This window comes from Triturus cristatus, chromosome 8, assembly GCF_964204655.1.
Source record: "Triturus cristatus chromosome 8, aTriCri1.1, whole genome shotgun sequence".
Classification (NCBI taxonomy): Eukaryota; Metazoa; Chordata; class Amphibia; order Caudata; family Salamandridae; genus Triturus; species Triturus cristatus.
This window is the reverse complement of record NC_140591.1, coordinates 1,638,388,643-1,638,411,645: the sequence shown is the minus strand read 5'-3', so window position 1 is coordinate 1,638,411,645 and position 23,003 is coordinate 1,638,388,643. Positions and strand designations below refer to the sequence as shown.

The 23,003-nt window shown below is 48.1% G+C and overlaps 1 protein-coding gene across 1 annotated transcript in view; it reads right to left on the bottom strand.

The window, feature by feature from the left end:
- LOC146808472 (transient receptor potential cation channel subfamily M member 2-like) overlaps positions 1-23,003 on the bottom strand; it is a 2,315,843-nt gene that overhangs the window by 1,793,805 nt on the left and 499,035 nt on the right. Inside the window, exons 9-10 of the mRNA XM_085623958.1 lie at positions 21,025-21,121; positions 17,076-17,188 (exon numbers count right to left, since the gene is read on the bottom strand). Of these exons, the coding sequence (XP_085480084.1) occupies positions 17,076-17,188; positions 21,025-21,121 (210 nt within the window). The remainder of the gene's footprint in view (positions 1-17,075; positions 17,189-21,024; positions 21,122-23,003) is intronic.

The window sequence follows — 23,003 nt, the reverse complement described above, 5'->3', positions numbered from 1 at the left end:
ACATGTGTGTGCACGGTTCCCTGGTTCGGCGCACGATGCCTACATAATGAGAAGTAGTCACATTGCAACGCTGATGTCACAGATGCCAGCTCAGCGTGCCTGGCTTGTCGGAGTGTACTGACTGTTTCGCATTGTGTGTGTTTGTCAGTGTTGTATTCCGCACTCCTACCATACTCATCTACTTGTTCAATTTTGTGTGTGTAGGTGACTCCGGATACCCCAACATGCTGTGGTTGCTGACACCCCTCAGAAACCCTGTGACACCAGCCGAGCTGCGCTACAATGAGGCACATGGTCGGAGCAGGAGGGTGATTGAGCGGACATTCGGCCTCCTGAAAAGCCACTTTCGCTGCCTGGACAAGACCGGAGGGGCCCTCCCATATGAGCCTGCAAAGGTGTGCAAAATAATACTGGTCTGCTGCATGCTACACAACATGGCGGTGCTGAAGGAGGTGCCTCTCATCCTGGATGACGATGACGACGACCAACGTCCGGCACCTGTGGAGGATACCGGCCTGGGCCAAGATGCCAGTCATGATGAAGATGATGGTGACGTCCGCTCCCAGCTCATCAACAACTTCTTCGCCTGAAAGTGAGTTTCCAGGGTTGTTATGTGAATGTATGGAGGTAGCCAGGAATGTGTTGAGCCAGCTCTGTTGCTGTCTGAGTGTGTCTGTGTGCCACTTGACTGGATGCGTACTGTGATGTGTCCATTCAGGTGGTGTGTACTCCACAATAGGTTAGTACTGCTAACTAGTGTTTGTGTAGGTGTTTTGCAACATGCTTTGTGCATGTGTATTGCATTTCTCTCCTGTGCGTCTGTGCTTTTGACTGTATCTTGTCTGTCCTTCCTAGGGTCTTTTGCCTGTTGTGTGGTCAACACTGACCACCAACACCCAGAAGCCAACACCAGTGTGTAAGTTGACAATTCCCATCAACTGATGTACCACACATCCCTGGACTTCCATTCTCCAAAACATTGTGAGCGTGTGTCCACTGTTACGTAGAATTACCATGCAACTATTGTGGAATAAACGTGTTGCTGATGTGTAATGAACCTGTGCTACGCTTTGTTATGTGCGTTGTCTGTCTTCCCACATCTGAGTGATATCTGCTTACCTCACCTGTGGACTTGTTACCACTGACTGTGCTTGGTGTTGTGTCTGTGCATGCCAATGTGTTTCAGGTCTACATCATTGTGTGTGATGAGTCACATGGCCATGGTGAGTACGTTTTGTGTTGCCATAGTGGTGTGTCTCCCTCACATGTGTCACATCCCCATGACTGACCTTACGTTGGTCACATTGTTGCAGTATTTGGCATGCACTGTGTTGTGTAGTAGATCGACTTCGCCCTGAACATGACAAGTTGGAATCACAACAGAGGCAAGTATGGTGTACTGGTGAGTTTATTTACAAACATGTGTGAGTGAGGTGCACAGGATGGTGGGTGCTGTACAGTGGTTTGGGAATCCAAAGTTCACATTTGAGTTGGAAGTGCTGGTAGATGAAATGTCCACAGTAAAGTCCACAGTCATCTGCTACATTGGCCCAACATGAACCCTCCATGTCATGTGGGCGAGTTGTGTGCGATTAGACAAGGTGAACGGGTTGCGCACAAAGAACATTGTCCAGAACAGGTTTAGAGGCCCTGGGGGATGTGCTGGGACATCTGCCTCTCACATGTCCTTCTTCGGACGACCCCTCTTCTTCCGGGGGGGGATCCTCATGTGCAGGCCTCTGCAGTGCAGGGGACTCTTCGCCAGAGTCCTCCTCCCTCCCTGTGGTGCTGGCAGATGGTGTTGCGACAGATGTTGTGGGCACACAGGGGGGTGGAGACAGGTTGGTGTTGATCTGGCGGAGGCATTGTAGTATGTCCCGATGCACCGCAGTAAGGGTATCCCACTTTGCCTCCATGCGGGCATGGTGGGCGACCTGCTCCTGTTTTATGTCCTTGAGGATCCCCTCTACCTGGCCAAATCCTCTGGTGCTATCCTGGTACGCATCTATGATGCATGCCAGTTGGGGGTCATCATGCAGTCCAGACCCCTCTGCAAGGCGTGCCCTGTGCCTCCCACCCCTCCCAGCATCCCTCTCCACACGGGCAGGACCAGCGGCGGTACGCACAGGTGACCCTGGGACCCCTTGGGTGGTGTTGCTGGTGGTGTTGGTTGTAGCTTCCGGGGGGTCCTGTGTCCCTGTGCTGTGGGTGTTGATTGTCCTTGGTCTGTCCGTGTTGGCGGGGGTGCCCTGTCGGTGTCCAGATGGTGGAGGCGTGGGTACAGGGGGGGCAGATGTTGCTGCTGCTGGTGCTGCATGATGGCTCACACCGGAGGGGCCAGGTTGGTCATCGTCATCCGAAGAGGACAGTGAGAGAGTCAGACCAGAGAGCTCAGTGTCCAACAGAGTCTGGGACTGGGTATCCTCGTCATTTGTCAGTGGGTGCCCAGCACGACCTGTGTTCGGAAGAGACACACAATGTGATTTATGTTTCTACATGCATCGTTGGTTCACAAACATGACATTTTCTACTTTTCTAACAGATGCCTGCCTGTACACTGCTTTTTCCCAGCTTGTCACAGACAGAGTTTGATCTTGTTGTTGGCCATTTGCCAGCATGGCCTTGTGCTCCCCACAACAGAGCCCAGTGTCAGACAGCTTGTCGGTCCCTTCCCACTCCCTGTGAGGCGAGTATGGTTCAGGTTGATCTTGCTGGGCCATGTGGGTGGGTGTAGGCTGTCTGTGACTGCGAGTCCCATCATACTCTTGGCTACACCCCCCTTCCCAGCATGCCCATGCTTCCTCCCTCTTGACTCTGCTTCCCTGTGAGGGGGTGCGACAGCAATGGCACGATGGTTGTCTGTGAAATCCTGGTGTTTGTTTAGCTACCAGTCCCAGCATGGCCTTGTGCTCCCCACAACAGAGCTCAGTGTCAGACATCTTGTCGGTCCCTTCCCACTCCCTGTGAGGCGAGTATGGTTCAGGTTGATCTTGCTGGGCCATGTGGGTGGGTGTAGGCTGTCTGTAACTGCGAGTCCCATCATGCTCTTGGCTACACCCCCCTTCCCAGCATGCCCATGCTTCCTCCCTCTTGACTCTGCTTCCCTGTGAGGGGGTGTGACAGCAATGGCAAGATGGCTGACTGTGAAATCCTGGTGTTTGTTTGGCTACAAGTCCCAAGTGAGCCCCTGTGCTTCACACAGCAGCACCCAGTACGGGTGATCTTTTGCTGACATTTCAATGAGGTGTGTGTCATTGCATTGTACACGGTGAGTTGTGTTGAGTTTGTGTTGGGGGGGCTGTCTCCCCATGCTGATTAGTATGGTCAGGGTTGTCAGTCCTCCTTCCAATCATGACACGTGCTTCCATTGTAGGGCGTGCAAGTTGTCTTTCAGGATGTCAGTCAGTGGTGTCCTGCTTGTGATTTGCGCACATGCCCTAGCAGGGCCTTGTGCTCCCCACAGCAGGACCCAGTGTCAGCCATCTTGTCAGTCATTTTCCACTCCCTGTGATGTGGGCATGTTTCAGAGGGGTCTTGATGGGCCAATCAGGAGGGGGAGCATTATCTGTGACTACAGGCCCCATCATGCTTTTGGCTACACTCACTTCACCTGCATCCCTACTATTCCTTCCTGACAGTCCGCTGCACTGTGAGGTGGTGTGTTTGTGGTGGCAAACTGTCTTGCTGGATGTATTTGGCTTTGTGCCAGTGGCTTGCTCTATTTGTTTGTAGGTTGGTGCATGTCATGACACAGTCCCCAGTCACTATGAGATGGCAGGTATTGTGTTTGTGTGACTGGCATACACATCTTGGGTTGATTATCTATTGGTTAGTGTAGGTTTGCTTGAGGTGCATGGTTTCATTGTCCCCCTGCCACACAATCTTGGGTTTGTTGTTTGTGTACTCACCAGTCTCTGGGATGTCTGTTAGGCCATGGATGCTCTCTGGTGGTAGGACGTCCCGCACCTTCTCCTCCCAGGTTCTGAAGTAGACTGGTTTGGCAGGAGGGCCACCGCCGGTGCGCTGACTAAAGCATGATCTTTCTCGATGAGTTTCTAGACCTCCTGCGCACGTCATACCACCTGTTCTGGATATCGTCCTTTGTGCGCAACGTTGGTGCTTGTGCGTTCACCTTGTCCACAATCCTCGCCCACATCTTGGTTTTCTGTGAGATGGGGGTCCTTTGAACCAATGTACCAAACAAATGTGGCTCTACTCTGATGATCTCGTCTACCAGCACTTCTAACTCACTATCTGTGAACTTTGGATTCTTCTTTGGAGGCATGGTGATGGGTGGTGGTGGATGTGTGTGTGAGGGTGCATGTAATAGTGGTTTGGTGTCGGTTTTGCTGTGTGTATGTGTGTGTGCTTTTGTATGAGGTGCTGATGGTGTGTGAGTTGTGTGATGGGTGAGTTGTGAGTGTGTCTGTGGTTGCTGTGTACTGGTGTTTGCTGCTGGCTGTGTCTCCTGTTTGCAAGGGATGATGGTAGTGATTGTAGTCCTTTATATAGTTGGAGTTGTGGGTGTGTCTTTGTTCAAAATTTTTTTGGGGGGTATTTATTGGCTTAGTCATTGCATGTTTGGTCCTTTTTTTGTCTTTTTTTCCTTTGTGTTTTGTAGGCATGAAGGAGACGTTCATGTGACGGAAACGGACGCTGCTGTTGTCTCGTGCGGGCTTCTCCGCCTCGTTCACACTGCCTGTCTTCTGTGTCTGGGACGCGTTGTTCGCAGCGGTCTCTCTTGCTTGTGTGCCGGGTTGTCTATGCGTGTCGGTCGTGCGGCTTGGTCTCCGTGCGAGTCGGTCTGGTTTTACACGCATTGCATCGTACTGTGCTAATCGTACATCGCGGGTACGGGTCGGTTGGTTGATTCCGGGTTCGTGTCGGTCGGTGAAAATCGCGTCGGTTTTCCGGCCGGATCACTATTTTCCCTCCGGCTTGACCATACGGCTTCTATTCCGTACGTGTCGGTTGTAATTCACTCGCGTTGCATCGTACTGCACGGGTCGTACGGCGCTGGTCCGTGTCGGTCGGTATTCGGTCTGGGTCCGTGTCGGTTGGTTCATTTTGCGGCCGGAATTGAAATCGGCCCCTTAGTGTTTCATCAGGTTGGATCAGATGCCACCACCCTTGAAAAGAAGCAAGCTCATGATCTGAGCCCAGGAGACTGGGTGAGAATTAAAGTACACAGAAGGAGGAACTGTTTGGTCCCACGTTGGGAAAAGTGATTTTTAACTATAACAACAGCTGTGAAGTGTGCTGGAGTAAAGAACTGGATTCATGCTAGTCACACATTACGAATTCCAAATCCAGTGGATATCAAGGAAGGAGAATATTTTGAAGAGTCAGAAACTAGTTCTGAATCGGATGCCGAAGAAACCAGAACAAGAGAAAATCCTGAAAGGGGGGAGACAGAGCCAAATTTGACCTTTGCCCCAGAAAATATTCCCTTGAGAAGAAAGTTACAGATTTATGATACCAGCTCAGACTCAGAGACTGAAAAAACACAGGTACATTTGGGAAAAGGAAAAAGCAGTGAAGAGACAATCAAAGAAATTGTTGATAAGGAAGTTCCCAATGGAAAGCTGAGAGAAATTCTGCCTGAACTAACAAAAGTAGGTGATCAGGTGTCAGATACAGAAAGTAAGGGAAAGATTTTTGCGGAAGACCCCCAAGGAGTTGTAGGGAATTCAAACATCCAGTTAGAGGAAGGGACAGTTAGTCAGCAGGAAGATTGTGTGGAAGAAACACGAGGAGGGACAGAAGTAGGAGAAATAAAAGAAGTGGTGGAAAGAAGAACAGCTGAAAGTTAAAGCCAAGTTGAAACAGAATCAGAGGGCAGTGATGAAGAAGTACCAGAAGGTCGAGTCCTGAGAAAGAGAGCATGGAGAGCTGAGAAAAATGAACATGGAAATGAATTGAAAAGATCAGCAAGAGATAAAATCTGTCCAAACAAAATAAAGAGATTGAGATACAGGTTGACACGAGTGAACTCATCTAGATTTGAACAAGTGAACGAAGTATCTAGTCAAGGAAAATCGAAAAACGGGGAAATAACGACAGCAGAGGAAAACAAGAGAACGAGAAAACCTAACCAGAAGTATAAGTCGCAGGAATGGTCATATGTGGCACTGCCTGAAATAAAAGAAGGCGCGGATAGCCAAGGAAATCCAGAGGTGACTGTACCAGAAGTGGTTGAGGAAGATGAAAAATCGGAAATCCTGAGAGTTATCTTGTCCGACATTGGAGAAGAAACGGATGTTCAGGAGGTTCTGTATCAAGATTATGAAAGAAAAGTGAAAGATGATCAAATGCCAAACTGAAAAGAACCAAAGTGATCCAATGGGAAGACGATAATACTGGAAAAGACATAACTGATAGAACCAAATAGGTGCTTAGAGCCTTGGGTTAGACAAAACTAGTTGTGAAGTAGAAGAGGCTAAGTCAAAAGACACTGATCATTTACGAAAATGGCAAACACAGAAAGTAGAAAAGCTAGATGAGTATTTCTTAAAAGATGGTTTAAAATGTGTTGTTGTTGTACAGGATTACTAATGCTTCTATGGAGTGGGTTAGCTTTGATGATCTAATTTAAGATTACATTAGAAACAATAGAAGGACATAGTGAGAATAAAACTAATATAGAAAAGATTCAAAAAGTATATCCGACTAAAATAGATAGAAATTATCTACATAAAGATAGGTCTATAAATGATTTCTCTAACAATGTATTTTCGAAATTACTGTACAAATATGTAAAGACAATGGACGTGAGGGACTGCTACGTTTGCATGGAGTTACCTGCATATGTCTGAGGGAGTGACCTATCATCACCTCCCAGTAACCTATGGAATAACATGTAGTGTAATAGCTAGTTTGTTTTACAAAATAGGGAAATTAGAATATTATTTTTCAGCTGTAGACAACATATTTTCACAAGTACCTGTAGTTAACAAATTAAATAAAGTGAAGCCTGCAAAGGTGTTAGGTGAATTTTTCTTAGAAACTAAAGAACTAACATTAGAGTCTATATTTAAAAATAATCTAACTTGCAGTTTAAAGAAAGAGGAAAGGATTTTCTTAGATATGGTTGAAGAAAGGAGATTAAAGATGTAAAGGAAAATACCTGAAGGGAAAGAAGAAAAGACCGTTCGGGATGTTGAAAGAGAAAAGCATTTGAAGGGAGAAGCTAGTCCAACAATGGCTTTGGATTGGCCTCAGAAAGGAAAGTTGTGTATTAGAAGGAATCAAACTGCATATGATAATTATTTTGTAAACAGTGATTGCCATGATACATATCGAATCATGGGTGGATGGGGATTTAAAGGAGGAAATGATCCAGTTTTTCCTGGATTATATTTTATCTGCAGGAACAAAGCATATTATCGGTTACCAGTCTATTGGTATGGCACGTGTTATGTAGGCCTGGTTTTCCCAAAGATATTCCACATTGAAATAGGAAAAGTTAGGTAGTCAACTAACACTTAGAAAAAGAGAATCTTGGTCAGAAATTGTAGGAGACATTTTTGGAGCATTGATACCAGCAGTGGGAATATCTCTGAATGCACATAACATTAGAAAACTATCAACAGTGGTGGATCGCTTGTCAACAAGCACCGCTGGAGGATTTTTATTGGTAAATACTGAAATGGTTGCCATGCGTGCCATGGTAATGCAAAATCGACTTGCCCTTGACATAATTTTGGCGAAAGAGGGTGGAGTCTGTGGAATGCTGAAGGTTCAACATTGTTGTACTTACATTCCTGATGAAAGTCAAGATCTGAAGATCTACATTAAAAATATAACTGATTTGCATGAGGAAATTGCACCACTGGAGGTTGAAGGTGTTTGGGAAAAGATTGGAAAGAAACTTTCTTTTATAAAAAATGTCTTATTAAAATTAGGTAGCAAATTTATAGGTAAGATCCTATTTCCGTTAACCTGTGTGATTTTTCTAGAATTAATTTTAAGACTAGGATGTCTATGTTATTAAAGAAAGAGAATACAGAAAAAGTTAAAAAGCGAAAATTTGAAAAGAAGACAGAATAAGAGACAAGAATGAGAATTTGAAGAAGTAGAATTTGAAGAGATGAAAGATAGTATGTATAAAACAGCCAGAAGAGAAGAAATTGGGGAAACAGAAATGTCAACTAATAAAAATAATTAATTTCTCTTTTCATGACAAATGTATACAAAATTTTAGTAGTGTGGTGATATAATCACCAAAGGGGGGATTGATGGAGCAGGTAGTGCAAAATTTTGTATACCTCCTCTATTCTTTTTTTTTTTTTAAATTTTATTTTGAAACTTTAAGACAAAAAAAAACATACAGCTGTATTCCAAGGAGCGACATTGTGTATACATATCAACATGGGCGATACGTAGAAGTCTTGAGGGAGGCATAGATAATACATTACTTGCAGGGGTGGCACGAACAGTACTGCAAATCTAGTGAAATATAGCATCAATATACCATATAGCTAAACCAGAGAGGCCATTGCATGGGGCACCGACCCCCGGGGGGGGGGACCTCCCACTCCACACTCCACACACCCACACTCTCCCACAGCAGTCCGGAGGGATACCCACAACCTCAGCGCAAACAGCACCAGCCCATCCCGGCAGCACCCTCGGGCAGCTACCCTCAGACGCCCTAGTTCCCCAGCACGAGCTCACTCAGCAGCCTGACTGCCATCCGGGGCCGTCGTCCCAGCCAGCAGATAACATTGCAGCGGGGCTCATATGTCAGCGGGCCGCGACGTGGGCGGCATAAGCTCAGAGTACGTACGGATCTGGTCTTGACAGTACACAAGATCTCGCACCCAGTCCTTGAATTTCGGGGCCCTGCCCCTGCCCCAGCGACACGCCACTCTCCGTTTAGCAAGCAGAAAGGCAAGCGCAATGAATTTGCGGTGCGTCGCCTGTATAGGCTCTACATAGCCCAGAAGGGCCAGGAGAGGGGAGGGCATCAATACTGTATTGATCATTTTTGAGAGCGCTTCAAACACCTGGCACCAGTAGCGATGAACTGCATCACACGCCCACGCCAGGTGAAGAAAGTCCGCACCTGGAGCCCGGCATCTGTCGCATCTATCATCCTCACGAAGCTGATATCTGTGAAGTCTGGACGGCGTGTAGTAGAGCCTATGAAGGTATTTGTAATGGATAATCCTGAGTCGGCTACTGGAGGAGACGCAGTCCGTCTGCATCAGGCAGAACTGCCACTGTTTGTCCGTCAACGGGGCTTGCAGCTCTCGGTCCCAGTTCCCCCTCGCTGCCAACTGCGGCGCCTGTGTGGAGGAGTGTACCGATCGGTATATTTTGGAAACGAGCTTAGCCGGAGTGTCATCACTCAATATACGATGCAGCGGAGTCAAATGTGGGGGTTCCTGGGGGAAGCAGGGCATGAGGGCTCTCAGCCCCTGCCGGAGGCGGAGGTATAAAAAAACGTCAAGGGGGGTAGGCTGAATGTTGGCATACATGTGCTCCATGGACCGGAACCTGCCATTGTGGTACAGATCACCCCACGTTTTCACGTGTATAGCGTGAAGTAGCTTCCGGAAACCCGCCTCCTGCAGCAGAGGCATGCTTGGGTGGTAAACAAGAGGCAGGAGTGGGGCGTACACCATGTCAAGCCCTAGAGTGGCAGCCAACCGGTTCCAAGCAGTCACCGTACTAATCAGTGTCGTGGGCGTCTTGTCTCTGCCTGTCACTGGGATGTACAACGCGCCCTCTATGGGAATGGGGTGCGCCAGCCAGTGTTCAGCCGCAAGTTGCGGCATATATCGAGGCTGCCGAAACCAAAAGTAAGCGTAATGCGCCTGGGCCGCCTGATAATACAGCTCAAAATTAGGAATGCCGAATCCTCCCTGATCAAAGGGCTTAATAAGGATCTCCCACTGGAGCCGAGGTGATTTACCGCCCCAAACCAATCTGATAAGTTCCAAGCGGAGTTGTCGAAAAAAAAAGGCACCGGGGTGAAAGGGAATATTCAAAAAGAGGTACAACAGCTGCGGCAAGATTACCATCTTAATCAGTGAGGACCTGCCAGCCATTGAGAGGGGCAAAGCGATCCATCGTGTAATGGAATCCGTAATGCGGGACAGCGCCGCCCCATAGTTGGCCCGCATGAGTTCATCCCTGTTTTTTTCAATACGGATGCCCAGATATTTAAAGTCCCCTTCACACCAGGCAAGGGGGAAGTCAGGCGCAAATCGCCCAGTGGAGGCCGTCAGGGGAAACAAACAAGACTTGCTCCAGTTGATCTGGATACCAGAAATCATGCCAAACCGAATAAATTCCCGGAGGATCGGGTTAAGATTTTCCTTCGGATCCCGCACATAGAGGGTGATATCGTCGGCATACATGGATATTAGTATCTGCCTCTGGAAGCACCGCAACGCTTTGTCACGATGGTGTTGCCGCAATTTGGCCGCCAGAGGCTCCATGGCCAAAGCAAACAATAGGGGCGAAAGGGGGCAACCCTGTCTGGTGCCCCTGGAAATAGAGAAAGCAGAGGATAGGCGACCATTCACCAATACTTTGGCCTGAGGAGCAGTATATAACAACTTAATCCACGAAATAAATACAGTCGGGAACCCCATGCGCCACAAAACATGGAACAGATAGTCCCATTCAAGGGAGTCAAAAGCTTTTGTGGCGTCCAGGAACACGGCGGCCATGGGCAGATCCTCATGTACAGAGTTAAGGATCGAAAAGAAAGTGCGCAAATTATGGGACGTAGCCCTACCTGGCACAAATCCGGCCTGGTCGGGCAGTATCAGGTTAGGGAGTAACAGATTAATACGGTTGGCGATGAGCTTGGCTAAAATTTTGACATCACAATTAAGTAGGGAGAGAGGCCGGTAGGAGTCGCAGTCATTAGCCTCCTTCCCCGGTTTAAGGAGCGACGTGATGAGGGCCATGCGCATCGAGGGGGGGAGATGTCCCACCTCCAACGCATCCTCCTAGACTTCTCTCAACACTGGGGCCATAAAGTCAATATATGTTTTGTAAAATTCAATGGGTATCCCGTCTAGCCCGGCGGTCTTGCCCGACCGCATCTGCATGATGGCCTCCCTCACCTCGTCGAGCTCAAAGGGAGAGCTCAGAAACTCTCTTTGCGCATCACCAAGCCACCCCAGCGACACGTCTTCAAGATAATCATGCAGTTGGAGCTCCCCAACCCTAGTTGACGCATAAAGCACACTATAGTGGGCCACAAACGCGTTGAGAATATGTGCGGTATCCCTGTACAGTGTGCCGTCCGCCCCACCAATCTCCATGATCGTATTAGGCGGTCGCGCTAGCCTCATCGTCGCAGCCAGGGCTTTCCCCGGCCTCTCACCCTCACCGTAACTCCGGGCGACCCAGTATTTGCCCCTAAAGTTTGCCTCCCGGACGGCCTCAGCAGTATATTCCGAAATTTTGCCACGAATACTCGCCAACGAGGTATCATCAGGGCTGTCTGCCAGCGACGTCTCCAGCGTCCGAAGTTCAGCCTCCAAGGTGTTCAGACGCGCCGTTATACTCTTCAGGACACCCGACCCCTTGGCAATGCACAGACCCCTCAAGGTCACTTTAAATGCATCCCAAATAGTCTCAACGTCCTGCACGGAGTCTTTGTTGCGCTCAAAGAAAGCCAAGCATTCCTCCCGTAGCTCCTCCTGAAAGAGGGCATCGAGGAGCATCATGGGCTGCAGGCGCCAGGCCGCCAAAGGGGGGCCAAGCCCTGCCGCCCTCAATGTGACTCGTACTGGCCCATGGTCCGAGAAGGTCCTCGGGAGGGGTCGTGCCCCAACCAGCGCCACATGAAATTGTGGGGCCAGGAAGATGTAGTCGAGCCTGGCCCAGGAGCGCGCCTGCGCCGTGAAGTGTGTGCCCTCACGGCCATCCCCGTGGAGGTGTCTCCATGAGTCAATCAGTCTGTGCTCTGTTATGATCTCCAAGAGCGCCTCCCGGGCCCGCGTATAATGATGTGAGGCCGGGTGGGACCTGTCCAACGTCGGGGTAAGCGTGACATTGAAATCTCCCCCCCAGATGAGGTGCTGCGTACCCACACCGACTATATCCGCACTGAGGTCAACAAAGGAGGCCGGGTCGTCCACGTTGGGACCATAGCAGCAGGCTAGAGTAACCATTCTATGTCCTAGTCTACCCCACATCAGGCAGTATCGGCCCTGAGCATCGCTTTTCGTGCCCGCCAGAACGAAGGGGGTGTTCCGTTTAACCAATATGGCTACACCTCGAGAGTAGGATGAATAGGAAGAAAAGGTAGAGTACTTCGCCCACCTATTAGCAAAGTTAGGGGTAGCCCGCGCCCGGAAGTGGGTCTCCTGGAGAAACGCAATGTGTATGGCGTTGCGATCTAGGTAGGACAGGATATGTCTCCGCTTTCTAGGGTCCCCCAGTCCCCTGACATTCCATGTGAGTATGTTCAGGTCAGTGTCCCCCATAACCAGGTCAACACAAAACGGGCAGGAAGTGCATTGATAAAGGGGTCTCTCTCAGTCCTCCCCCAACTGCCGTGCACGCTATCTACTCGACACACCCCGCGCCAAACCACCATCGTTCCGCAGTCTACAACGGCAGTCAAGCAAAGGCCATTTCCACCGCCTACAAGTGCATACACTCCACGTTCCACCCGGGGGCCCTCCCGCAAACGCAAAGCCAGAGCTTGAGACAATTCAACGGACGGCAACGTCCTGAACACAGCTGTATCAAACATTGCAACAACATTAAAAAACATCTCCGATCTCCCGACCAACCCAACTGCCTGCACCAGCATGCACCCCACACCAACCTCCATTACCGATCCAAGGGGAGAAGTGAAGCACCCAATCCTACAGAACCTTGAACCGGGACCCCACCCTACCGCCCCGGAACCAGTCCCGCAAAGCCACAAAAATAAGGAATGCAACAGTGCCCCGAGTCCCACCACCCCACCCCCCACCCACTGAAGCAACCCCAACTCGCCAGAAATATCTACCCACCCCCCACCCGTCAGTGCCCTCAGAAAGCTCAACAGGAGCAACTCAGTCATTAAAGTCAAGGGGGTACACCCTACGGGGGTCATCCAGAGGGCACACAGATCCACCCCTTCCTGCCCATTTCCCACCATAGTCACAGAGGGAGGGGGAAGGGTGGTGCCTGGCATACATTACCGATCCCCGACCAGCACACGACCAGGACAATCTTGCTCAGTCTTGACGCCGCCCATCAGGAGGGCCTGTAGGGGCCGGCCACCAGGAAAGTGCAGAGAAGCCGCACGCTGATGTAAGGGAATGATCCCGGCGACCCACAAGCTAGCAGTCAATGTTCGTTCCCCTGGGCCGCATCCTCCTCATCAGGCCGTTCGTTACGTTTCCTCCTCAGGGATTTCAAAAAGTCCTCCACCTGCTGCGGGTTCGTGAAGAAATGTTGTTGCGCTTGATGGGTGATCCGCAGCCTCGCCGGATAGAGCAACGCGTAGTCGATTTGGAGAGCTCGCAGCTTTTTCTTAACATCAACAAATTTGCGACGTTGTTCCTGAAAAACAGGCGTGAAGTCCGGGAAAATGGTGAAGCTGACACCTTCGCATGACAGGTTCTGGTTCATACGCGCAGCCCGCAGCGCAGCATCTCGGTCGCGGTAGTTTAGGAGTCGCGCGATGATGGGCCTAGGTGGCGCACCTGGACGCGGTCGCGGTCCGAGGGAGCGGTGCGCCATCTCCACGATGAATTGTTTAGAGAAGGTTTCCGAGCCAATAGAGGCAATGAGGATCCTCTCCACATATTCCTCCATGCGCCCTGTATTAGTTGACTCCGGAACACCTACCACGCGAATATTATTACGCCGGCTGCGGGCTTCTAACTCCTCATTCTTCGCAGCTATGATCCGCAGAACACTGTCCATTTTCGTAAGCTGCGTAGAGTGGGAAGCAGCCGTGTCATCGTTCTCCGAGATCCGCCGTTCGACCTCAGTGAGGCGTTCCTCATGGGCATCGATTTTCTGCGCGAACGCATCCATACGTGAAGAAAGTCGGTCCACCTGGTCTACGACGGTGGCAAAGCCCTGGCGCATCTCCCGCATCATCTGTTGAAGATCCATTGGCGGTGAGGCCGCGTCCGCGTCAGTCGCCGGGGGGTCCTGTGCGCCTCCAGCATCTTGCGTACTCCGCAGCCCGGCTTTCGTAACTGGGGCAGCAAAGGACAGTTTTGACTGCTTGCTGTCATGCTTGCCCATCTTGGGCTCGTGGAAGGGGGTCTCCTCCCACCCCAGAGGAGCCAAGGTCACCCTCACCACAGGCAGGCCAAAAACAGGGGCTCACAAAGGGCAGGTCAGCCCACGCCGGCACCAGAGCAGACGACGGACCCACCCGGCAGCGTAGGAGAAATCCAGGACGGGCACCTCTCAGCAGTTCACCCCCTCACCAGGGCAGATCAGCCAGCACACCGCTCTGAACCTCGGCCGCCCAGACACGGGAAGGAGGCAGTCCCACGACGAGGCACCCCCACGGCAGGATCACCAGCAGACCACCATCAGGGGGGGGGGGCCCAGGTAAGAGCAAGGAGATGCAAGGGGGGGGTCAGGAGCAAGCCCCAGGGGGGGGCCCCAGCAGCGGTAGAGTCCCGGTCAATGCAGTACTAGGTCACTTCGACGCACCTCGTCTCAGATCTCAGACCGTAGCTCCGCTGAAGCTGCGGCTCAACGCCACCTCCGGCAGGCCGCCGGGGGAGGGGGCACCATCCAACACCACCACAAGCAGCGCGACCTGTCCAGGACGGGAGGGGGGGGCAGCGGTTCACCCCCCGCGCAGCGCAGTGAGTATCTTCAGGCCCCCAGCACAATCCGGCAGTGGAGCACAGGTCTCGCCGCTCCGCAGCTCATCATAGGCAAGTCGCGCGAGGGGGGGGGGGGGCAAGCCAGGCACCGGACGAGTTGTGAGCCCCCCCGCTACCCGCCGCCTCACCCTCCTGTGCAGCCTCCTAGATCCCTGCTCTGTAGGTCGCCGTAGCACCAATGGCCAGGCCGGGGCCTACCCGCCGCGCGGCCAGCACCGGGATCGCGTAGCTCCAGCTCTCGGCCGCTGCCACCACCACGCAGCAGCCACCGGCCCGGCGCAACTTGCGGCGCCTCCCGCTCCGTCCCTGCGAGTCTACCAGCTCCAAAACTGCAGTCGGAGCCGCAGGGGAACAGCAGCTACAGGTAAGCCTGGTCGCGGTCCGGCAGGCGATCAAATACCCAGGATAATGTCAGGATAATTAGCTCAGGCAGCAGGAGCCTCACATGAGTGCGGCCATACTGCGTGCGCGCCCTCTAGCGCCCCCTACCTCCTCTATTCTTGCATGAAAATACTAATTATATAATCTATTAACTATAATATTATTAAATGAGTGATGCATGTATACTAATCAACATTATTAAAATGTGAACTACACATGGGATTTGCTATTTGCATGGCTAAATAACTCTTATAACTAAAATCCGTATGCATATTAATAATTAGTATATGTGGTGATAGAATATTGCATAATATATGTTGCTTTTGTGACGTTTGTGTTCCTGATTGGACCGAAAAGGTGAATATAATGGCTTTAAATGTCGCTATACGCTAGATAAATACAAGCACATAAAGGGATTAGCAAGGGGTTAACATTAGAATTACCATTTTTATGTATTAATTATTCTTTTGTGTTTGTTTTGCTTAAGTTAACATCTTGGCCTAATCCAAGATGGTCGCTGACACCGCGTGCAGAAGTGGCCACTGTCTAATGAGGCACAGAATCAATTGCGCACGCGCCAACATCTATCCTGAACCTCTTGGCGACCTTTGCTCAGTGTGTTCCTGGTCAAGGATGGCAAATAGGACTTTCGTGTATAAAGATGGGTATGCAGTTCCTAAGGGTGAGGAGACATATAAGGTCAGCGAGTACTAGGTTCGATATGTAGGTTCAATAAGTGAATCCTATTATTCAAGGTGAGAGGGGGAGACCCCTCTTCGGAACTGGAGCCCTCACACACCCAGCAAGCTAGGGGTCATGCTTCATCATCTGGGCTTGCTCCTCGTCGGGCCGGCGCTGCAATGCCTGACGGGCTCCCATAAATGGGGCTCTTTGTCGGAATCCCACACTATTCCGGCGGCGAGGGTAGGTGAGCCTGCACACAATCTCTGGATTTCCGGACACTAAAAGTTACTCTATCAATCTGTGAACTCAAAATAAAGATTAGTTAGTTCTATGAAAAAATTAAGCCATACAGATACCTACATTAATATTTTGTTTTGGGTGAAGGAAGGTAGGAGCCTGTGACACAATCCTACAGGCCACACTTCCAAAAAAGCAAGACTGTATTCTATAATTACTCACTCTGAGAATAGAAAGCTCAGAAGCTCAAATGGTTTCCTCTCATGCCAGTTATCTGTCCCCGTTCTAAGGGGGCCCTAGGGAAGGCATCGGCAACTGGCCCCAATTAAGGTGGTTGAGGTTATCTGCCACTGGTGTCAAGGGGTCCTTCCTACTATATCTGCAGCTGCTCCAAGTCCACCCTTCCCAAACTTGGCTGTCAGGGTACAGAGGCAAACATTCAAATGCTCATGAAGGTAGGGAGGGGGACAAGACTACAGACCTCAATAGTTAACCAGCAGACATGTTAATGTACTGTTCACTCGATTGCTCATCTGAGGGATTCCTGTCTCTCAGAATCCTATCTATAGAGGGGCTACTGCACTATATATTGGTGGTGGTCGCCACTGGGTATTTATAGTTAGGTAGTTAGATTTGCCTTTCCATAGGATTTTCCTTTTTGACTAATTTCATATGGCAAGTTTTGGGGTGATCCATCACGGAAGGATTGAGAAAAAGAGGGGGAGGGTCCCTTAGGGCAGAGGTCTTTAATGTTTTTGCTCTGAGTCCCCCCCTCCCCCCCAGCAAAATGTTTAGGGGTCAGGCCCCTGCCAAAACTTTATGTATGGATTGGGGGAAGAAGATACTGCACAGTGACACGATTAGGGATTGGTGGTTTAGCTATCTCATCAGATCAGGTGTCGCGCTCTGAGGGGGCGCAGGGACAAGTAAGAGCCTTTGAGTTCTTCTCACCTCCCGGGGCCACTCACTGTCGAGGATGTCATTCTCTGCGATATCCAGGCGGTTCCATAGCACAGCCAGGTAGAGCTGGTAGGCCGAGTTCTGTGGATCCATGCTTTGTGATGCTGCAAAGTAACAGGTGACAAACAGCTTGACATATAGGTGACATTCTGTTTTGGGTACCAACATTTGCATGCAAAGTAGCACATATCCATTAAATGCAGAGATCAGGTAGAAAATGCCTGTCCAACATGAAAAGCCTGACAAGCTTAGACAGGGGTTTTTAGTAAGACCTGGCCAGCAGAAACAGTTTGACACAGATAAGGAGCACTGAAAAGTTTTTTTTTCATCATGATAACAGTAATAGTGAACAGAATGTTTCCTTAGATGTAATATGGCAGACACCGAGATGCAATCTGAACCAAAATTGCCCTGTTGGTTGTGTGAGGCACAAGCCATCTCCATGGCTACTTTTGTAATGCTCTGAGCAACCCCTGTGCATAACCTCATTCCAAAACAAGCGGCTGCCCATCTGAACTGCACTTATGCCAATTAAACATAGAATATGACAATCACTAACCAGCCACGCCTCTTTTTGATGGTTTCATGGTTCTACGTACATTTATTGATCAAGCGAAAATTATAATGGTAAAGGAGACTAAACACTGTCCTTCACGTGCGTCCAGAATGCCTCCATCCGTCTCTGCAGTCCATCTACAAGCCCCATCAAGCACTCTGGGTGTAGCAGGCTTACACCATTATGGGTGGTCTGGAGTCTCTGCTGCCTCCAGGCGGATAGCCTGGCCCAGTAAGGAACAGGCATCCTGATCAGGGAAGAGATCAGGGGGTGTCAGCATGTGTATGAGAGTATTTTGGCCAACGTACGCATCCCACTCTGAAGTACTGCTGGAGCAGGTATAATACTTTTTATTGAAACACCTATTCCATTTTCGTATGTCTATATTAAAATAACTAATGAATAATTATAATAATTAATGATTTGCTGAGTTTTAAGACTAATAAACCTTGTTAACCTAAAGAATACACGTGGGAATGCATCTGCATGGCTAAAATAATAAGTGAACTAAGTTTGTACGCATATTTATGAAATAAACGTTGCTTATGTGATGTTATTGTGGTTTGCGCTTAAAATAAACGTGCACTAATGGCTTTAAGTGTTGCATATGGCTAGATAAATGCACGCACATATGGGAATTAGCGAGGGAATAACACTGTTTTAATTATTTCCATGTATTAATTACGATTTTGTGTTTCTTTGCTTAAGTTGACCATTGTGGCCTGCCATAAAATGGCTGCCGACTGAACCCTGTATTTGAATTCCATTACATCACTAAATTGAACAATGGAAAAGACGTTTGCACTGACATCGACCATGTCCCCTGTGTGACCCATCATGCCATGTCCATGAAGACTACTCTGGGAGGAGTGCCAAGTGCCCCTGAACATGAAGAAAAGTTACAAGTGAAAGATAAACTTCCGTTCAAAAGCTAGATTAAAGATACGGACTTCGTTTCCTTAACCATCGATTTGGAACTTTCCCCGTATGGGAAAATAAAGAGATGTTGCAGAATTAAATAAAGACTATTTTGAATTAGCCAATCGGAACTCTGAGAAACGTCGAATGTAACATTTTTCATGTAAATTTTAGTATAAATATTGGTAGACTAGAGAGGTATGTTAGTTCGTGCGTTCGTCATTTCCAGTATCCTGAGGTTATGCTGACGGAGAGGACGGTGACTCTACATGACGGCACAGAATTCTGACAAAGTTGCTGAGGACCAGTTCTGACTTAGAAAACGACATTTAGCCAGAATAGGTAAATATGGCAAAGATGATATTGCATTAACTAGGCTTTTAACATGCATTTGATTTAGATAAAGAAACTATTGTTTGAATTAATGTGTCGGGTGATTATTTCATTGAAATGTTTTAATGCATAATTTAGAGTGTCAAGGTGTTATCAAACCAGACAACTAAATGATTCGATCGACCTATTTGATGGAAGGATTGTTAGGGTAATTCAGGGAAAAGTGGTTCTTCCATCTAGGAAAAGCAGTTTGGTTCGGAACTGATGTTTTCCCTTTATAGGCGCGGATAGATTGATACAATGAATGTTGGTGTTATGGGCCCCACCAGCGTATGATGTGTGTGTGTGCGTGTGACTGTGAAATCATTCCGTCCGTGGAAGTAGAGGGGAATTGAGGAACCCGAACTGCACCAGTACCCCCACACCGCACCTTACAAAGTAGGTGGATAGTTGGTTTTATTCACATAAGAAATAATGTCAACAAAGGGGATCGAATCCAGAAGCACAGCGTCTACTTTGTATGGGGTGATGGTAATGGACTGCCCTTCACCTCTCATCATCTTCACAGCAAGTGTTACTATGACGATGACACTGCTCCGATTCTATAGTAGTTTTTAGCAACTAGTTTATATCAACACAATCAATATACAATGACCTCAGGTGCAGCTATCTGTCTCTACTAACAACCTCCACTCCTCAGCCACAAACTGACCAACATTCTATTTAATGGTAGAAGAGCAAGAACAGAAGCAACCAATGGTAAGTAGAGCAGGGTGGGAACAAGGAAGATGGAAGCGATGGCCTGTGCTTAGGACCTCCCAGGTAGTAGGTTATAACAATTCCTCTCATATATATTGGTATTTCCTTTTTTTTTTTGTTAAAAACGTTTGATTGAGAGCATATTTCCCAAATAAGCTAGCTTCATACCTCATATGCATCTGATTCCCCCATCCAAACTTTAGGTAAATTGGTTAGGGTGAGTCAAAGTTTATTTTTAGGGGAAATCACATTTTCTGAGACACATACTAATTTTTCCATGTTCATTTTTTGTAGACCGAAGTTCCTTCTAAATAGATCCTTTTGTTAATTCATAAAATTCACTCAAGAAGTTATGAGTTAAAAAACAAAATTCTGAACTTTGGTTTTGAAAATAAATTAAATTGGCTAAGATGACTTCCGGTTTGCAAGCTGTTCTCTACTTCTTTGGAAAGTTCAAAACCCGGATATTCCTGTTCACAAACCAAACACTGCAAATCGTTAGACAGTGTTTGACAGGGCAAGATGGTCAGAGCTTTGCCAGGCAGGATGAGGCTAAAACTTCCCCTGATCAGCAAAAAGGAGCCAGGGTCATCAGCCTGGATCCGGAATCAGTAGGGCAGGGCTGTTGGCAATAATGGAGTCAAAAACATGTCATGAATCTTTGGTACAAATCAAACACGGCTCACTAAAAGGGCATCTGTGGTTCACAAAGCACAATAGCACAATAGGTTCATGAACTAGTAAACTCGATTCACGATCCAGAAGCTTGATCACAGGATTCATGATCAGCTGTGAAGTCAACAAGGTTCACAAAATGTGCAAACAATAACTTTAAAAGCATAGTTTCCAAACTGAATCCTTTTTTTTTTTAAACCAACATTATGGAAAATGATGGCTGAGACATGTTAAAAAAACAATGATTTTGCCTAATTAAGGTTGGAAGCACTGCTGGTCACGAACAACACTCATGCTGAAAATTAAATTGAAAGAAGCACAAATCTATCAGCGTTAGGGTGTGAAGAGAGCCAGTACTCATAATATATGTGATTGTGTTTTATGCTTCGTACTAAGTATTGTTATTATACATGTCACATGCCATGCACTATATGGTATATCTTGTGGCTCATTGGTCTAATGCACCCACTCCAGAAACATGTGTTTGACTTCAGGGCTGCAGGTTCAAATCCTGGCGAGTTCACTTAGCCTTTTCTCCTCATGAGGTCAACATAACGAGTACCCCTGGGTTGGGTAATATTAAACACTTGTTATTCAGCAACAAGATACCCCAAGGTGTGAACTTGTGCTTTACGAATGTGTGCTGTTATGTTAGAGCTTATGGAGGATGTCTAGTGTGGAGGTGAAGCCTTTACTAACCTTTCAGGAGGGCCATGGCGACATCCTCTTCCTGTGTGCTGCCTTTGTCCTCTCTGAAGATGGTGAGCAGATGGCTCATGCGCACAATGTCCTGGATCTGGAAAATAATGCAGACATCTTGGAATAATCCTTAATGTGCACTCCGTCAAAGACTGAGAAGATCAGCCATCAATAACAGAAGGGTTTTAAAGGAGTCATTGATAATTAAGAACTAGCCCATTCACAACATATATTATGACAATGTTCCTGCCTCCATGACTCATGCATGGGGCGGGGGCACAGAGAAACAACCTTCCACATCTTGCTGGAGTAGTAAGGTGGCCACATGAAATGTACATGCTGAGCAGGTGGAGTGAGTGCTATGTCATTGCATGAAAGACATTGTAGCCACATATTTCCAGGCAGCGAGCACCATGGGGGTGTACAATGAACATGTCCAGGGAGTGCCAAAGACCTGGAACCCATTACTGTGAGGTTTTTCACCCTGGGACGTGCCCTTCAGTGATATGACAGTATGACTGAATTGTAAGGCCCTAGAGACATAGCAGCTTGAGACTGTTTGCTCTGAAACTTGCCAGGGGCCACAAATTCACTTTTTATATTCAGGTTTTACATTTTTTAACTTTTTCAGGAGGGGAGAAGGGTCTCAGTTAGGAAGTTGTCTTGGTTTTTTCAGACAAAACAGGCTGCTGTTCTCTCTAGGAAATGTTAAGGTGGATTGTATTACTGAATATTGAGGGCATGAGTCTCGTCGTACAACAATATTGCGGAATAAACATTGAAAGGGTAATGCTTACAGACGAAGCAAAGTTTACATGTCTATCTATCTATCTATCTATCTATCTATCTATCTATCTATCTATCTATCTATCTATCTATAATATATATATATATATATATATATATATATATATATATATATATATATATATATATATATATATATATATATATATATATATATATATATATATATTATCTACTGGCGGTCGCCAGTAGATAGTTATAGTTAGGACCGAGTTTCCATAGGAAATCTCAAAATTCTATTATGAATAACTTTGGCGCCGGTTGACGAATCCTCGCGAAATTTTCAAAACAAATGGGGCGCTCCGCTCCGCTCCTTCCCTGAAAGTCTTGGGGGGATTCGTCAAGCGGGGGCCGAGAAAAAGGGGGGGTCCCAAAACGCATTTTCCCCATGTATTTTTCCATAGGGACTTTAGTCGCAGCTACAGCCCAAACGGCTGAACAGAATTACGTGAAATTTGGCAGAGAGGTAGCCATAAGGTCAAGGAAATGCCTTTTGCAGGTCTGGTGTAAATCTGTTCAGTATTTTCTGAGAAAATAGCATTTAAAGGCATATAAATATCTATACGCGCGCACCGTGCGCGCTGGGTGCGGGCACCCTGTCGTGCGTGTGCGCAATTCTGATTGGTTGTTAGATCTTAGTAAACATTCGAATCGGTCGAAACCAGGAAGTGTCGGCCGCCATTTTGTCTCTCGCACTCTGAGGGGGTGAAAAACAAAGGTGGAGAACGCGAAAAGGGGGCAGGCTGGACAGTTCCTGACCCCCTAGCATTTGTCAGGGGGTCCCAGAAGGACCCCCAAGGGCCAAAAAAAGATTTTTTTTTTTTTGTGAAAAATCGCGGAGGGCGCGCGGAGTGAGCGCAACGTGCGCGCACGGTGAAAACGGAAAAATTCCGCGAACTTCGTGCACCGTTCGCGCACGCCCCGAATTGCGTAAAGTGAGCGCGCGGTGCGCAAAGCGCACCGCGTGCCCGCAGCACGCGCACGGCGCGCAATGCGCACCGTGCGCGCACCGTAAGCGCACCGTGCGCGCACCGTAAGCGCACGAAATTTAAAAAAAATATATATATATTAATAAATACATAACTTAGCATTTAAAAAACCGTACAAATTCACTGAAAAAACCATATGTTTCACACACGTTATAGTTAGGAATTAGCATTTCAAAAACCCTG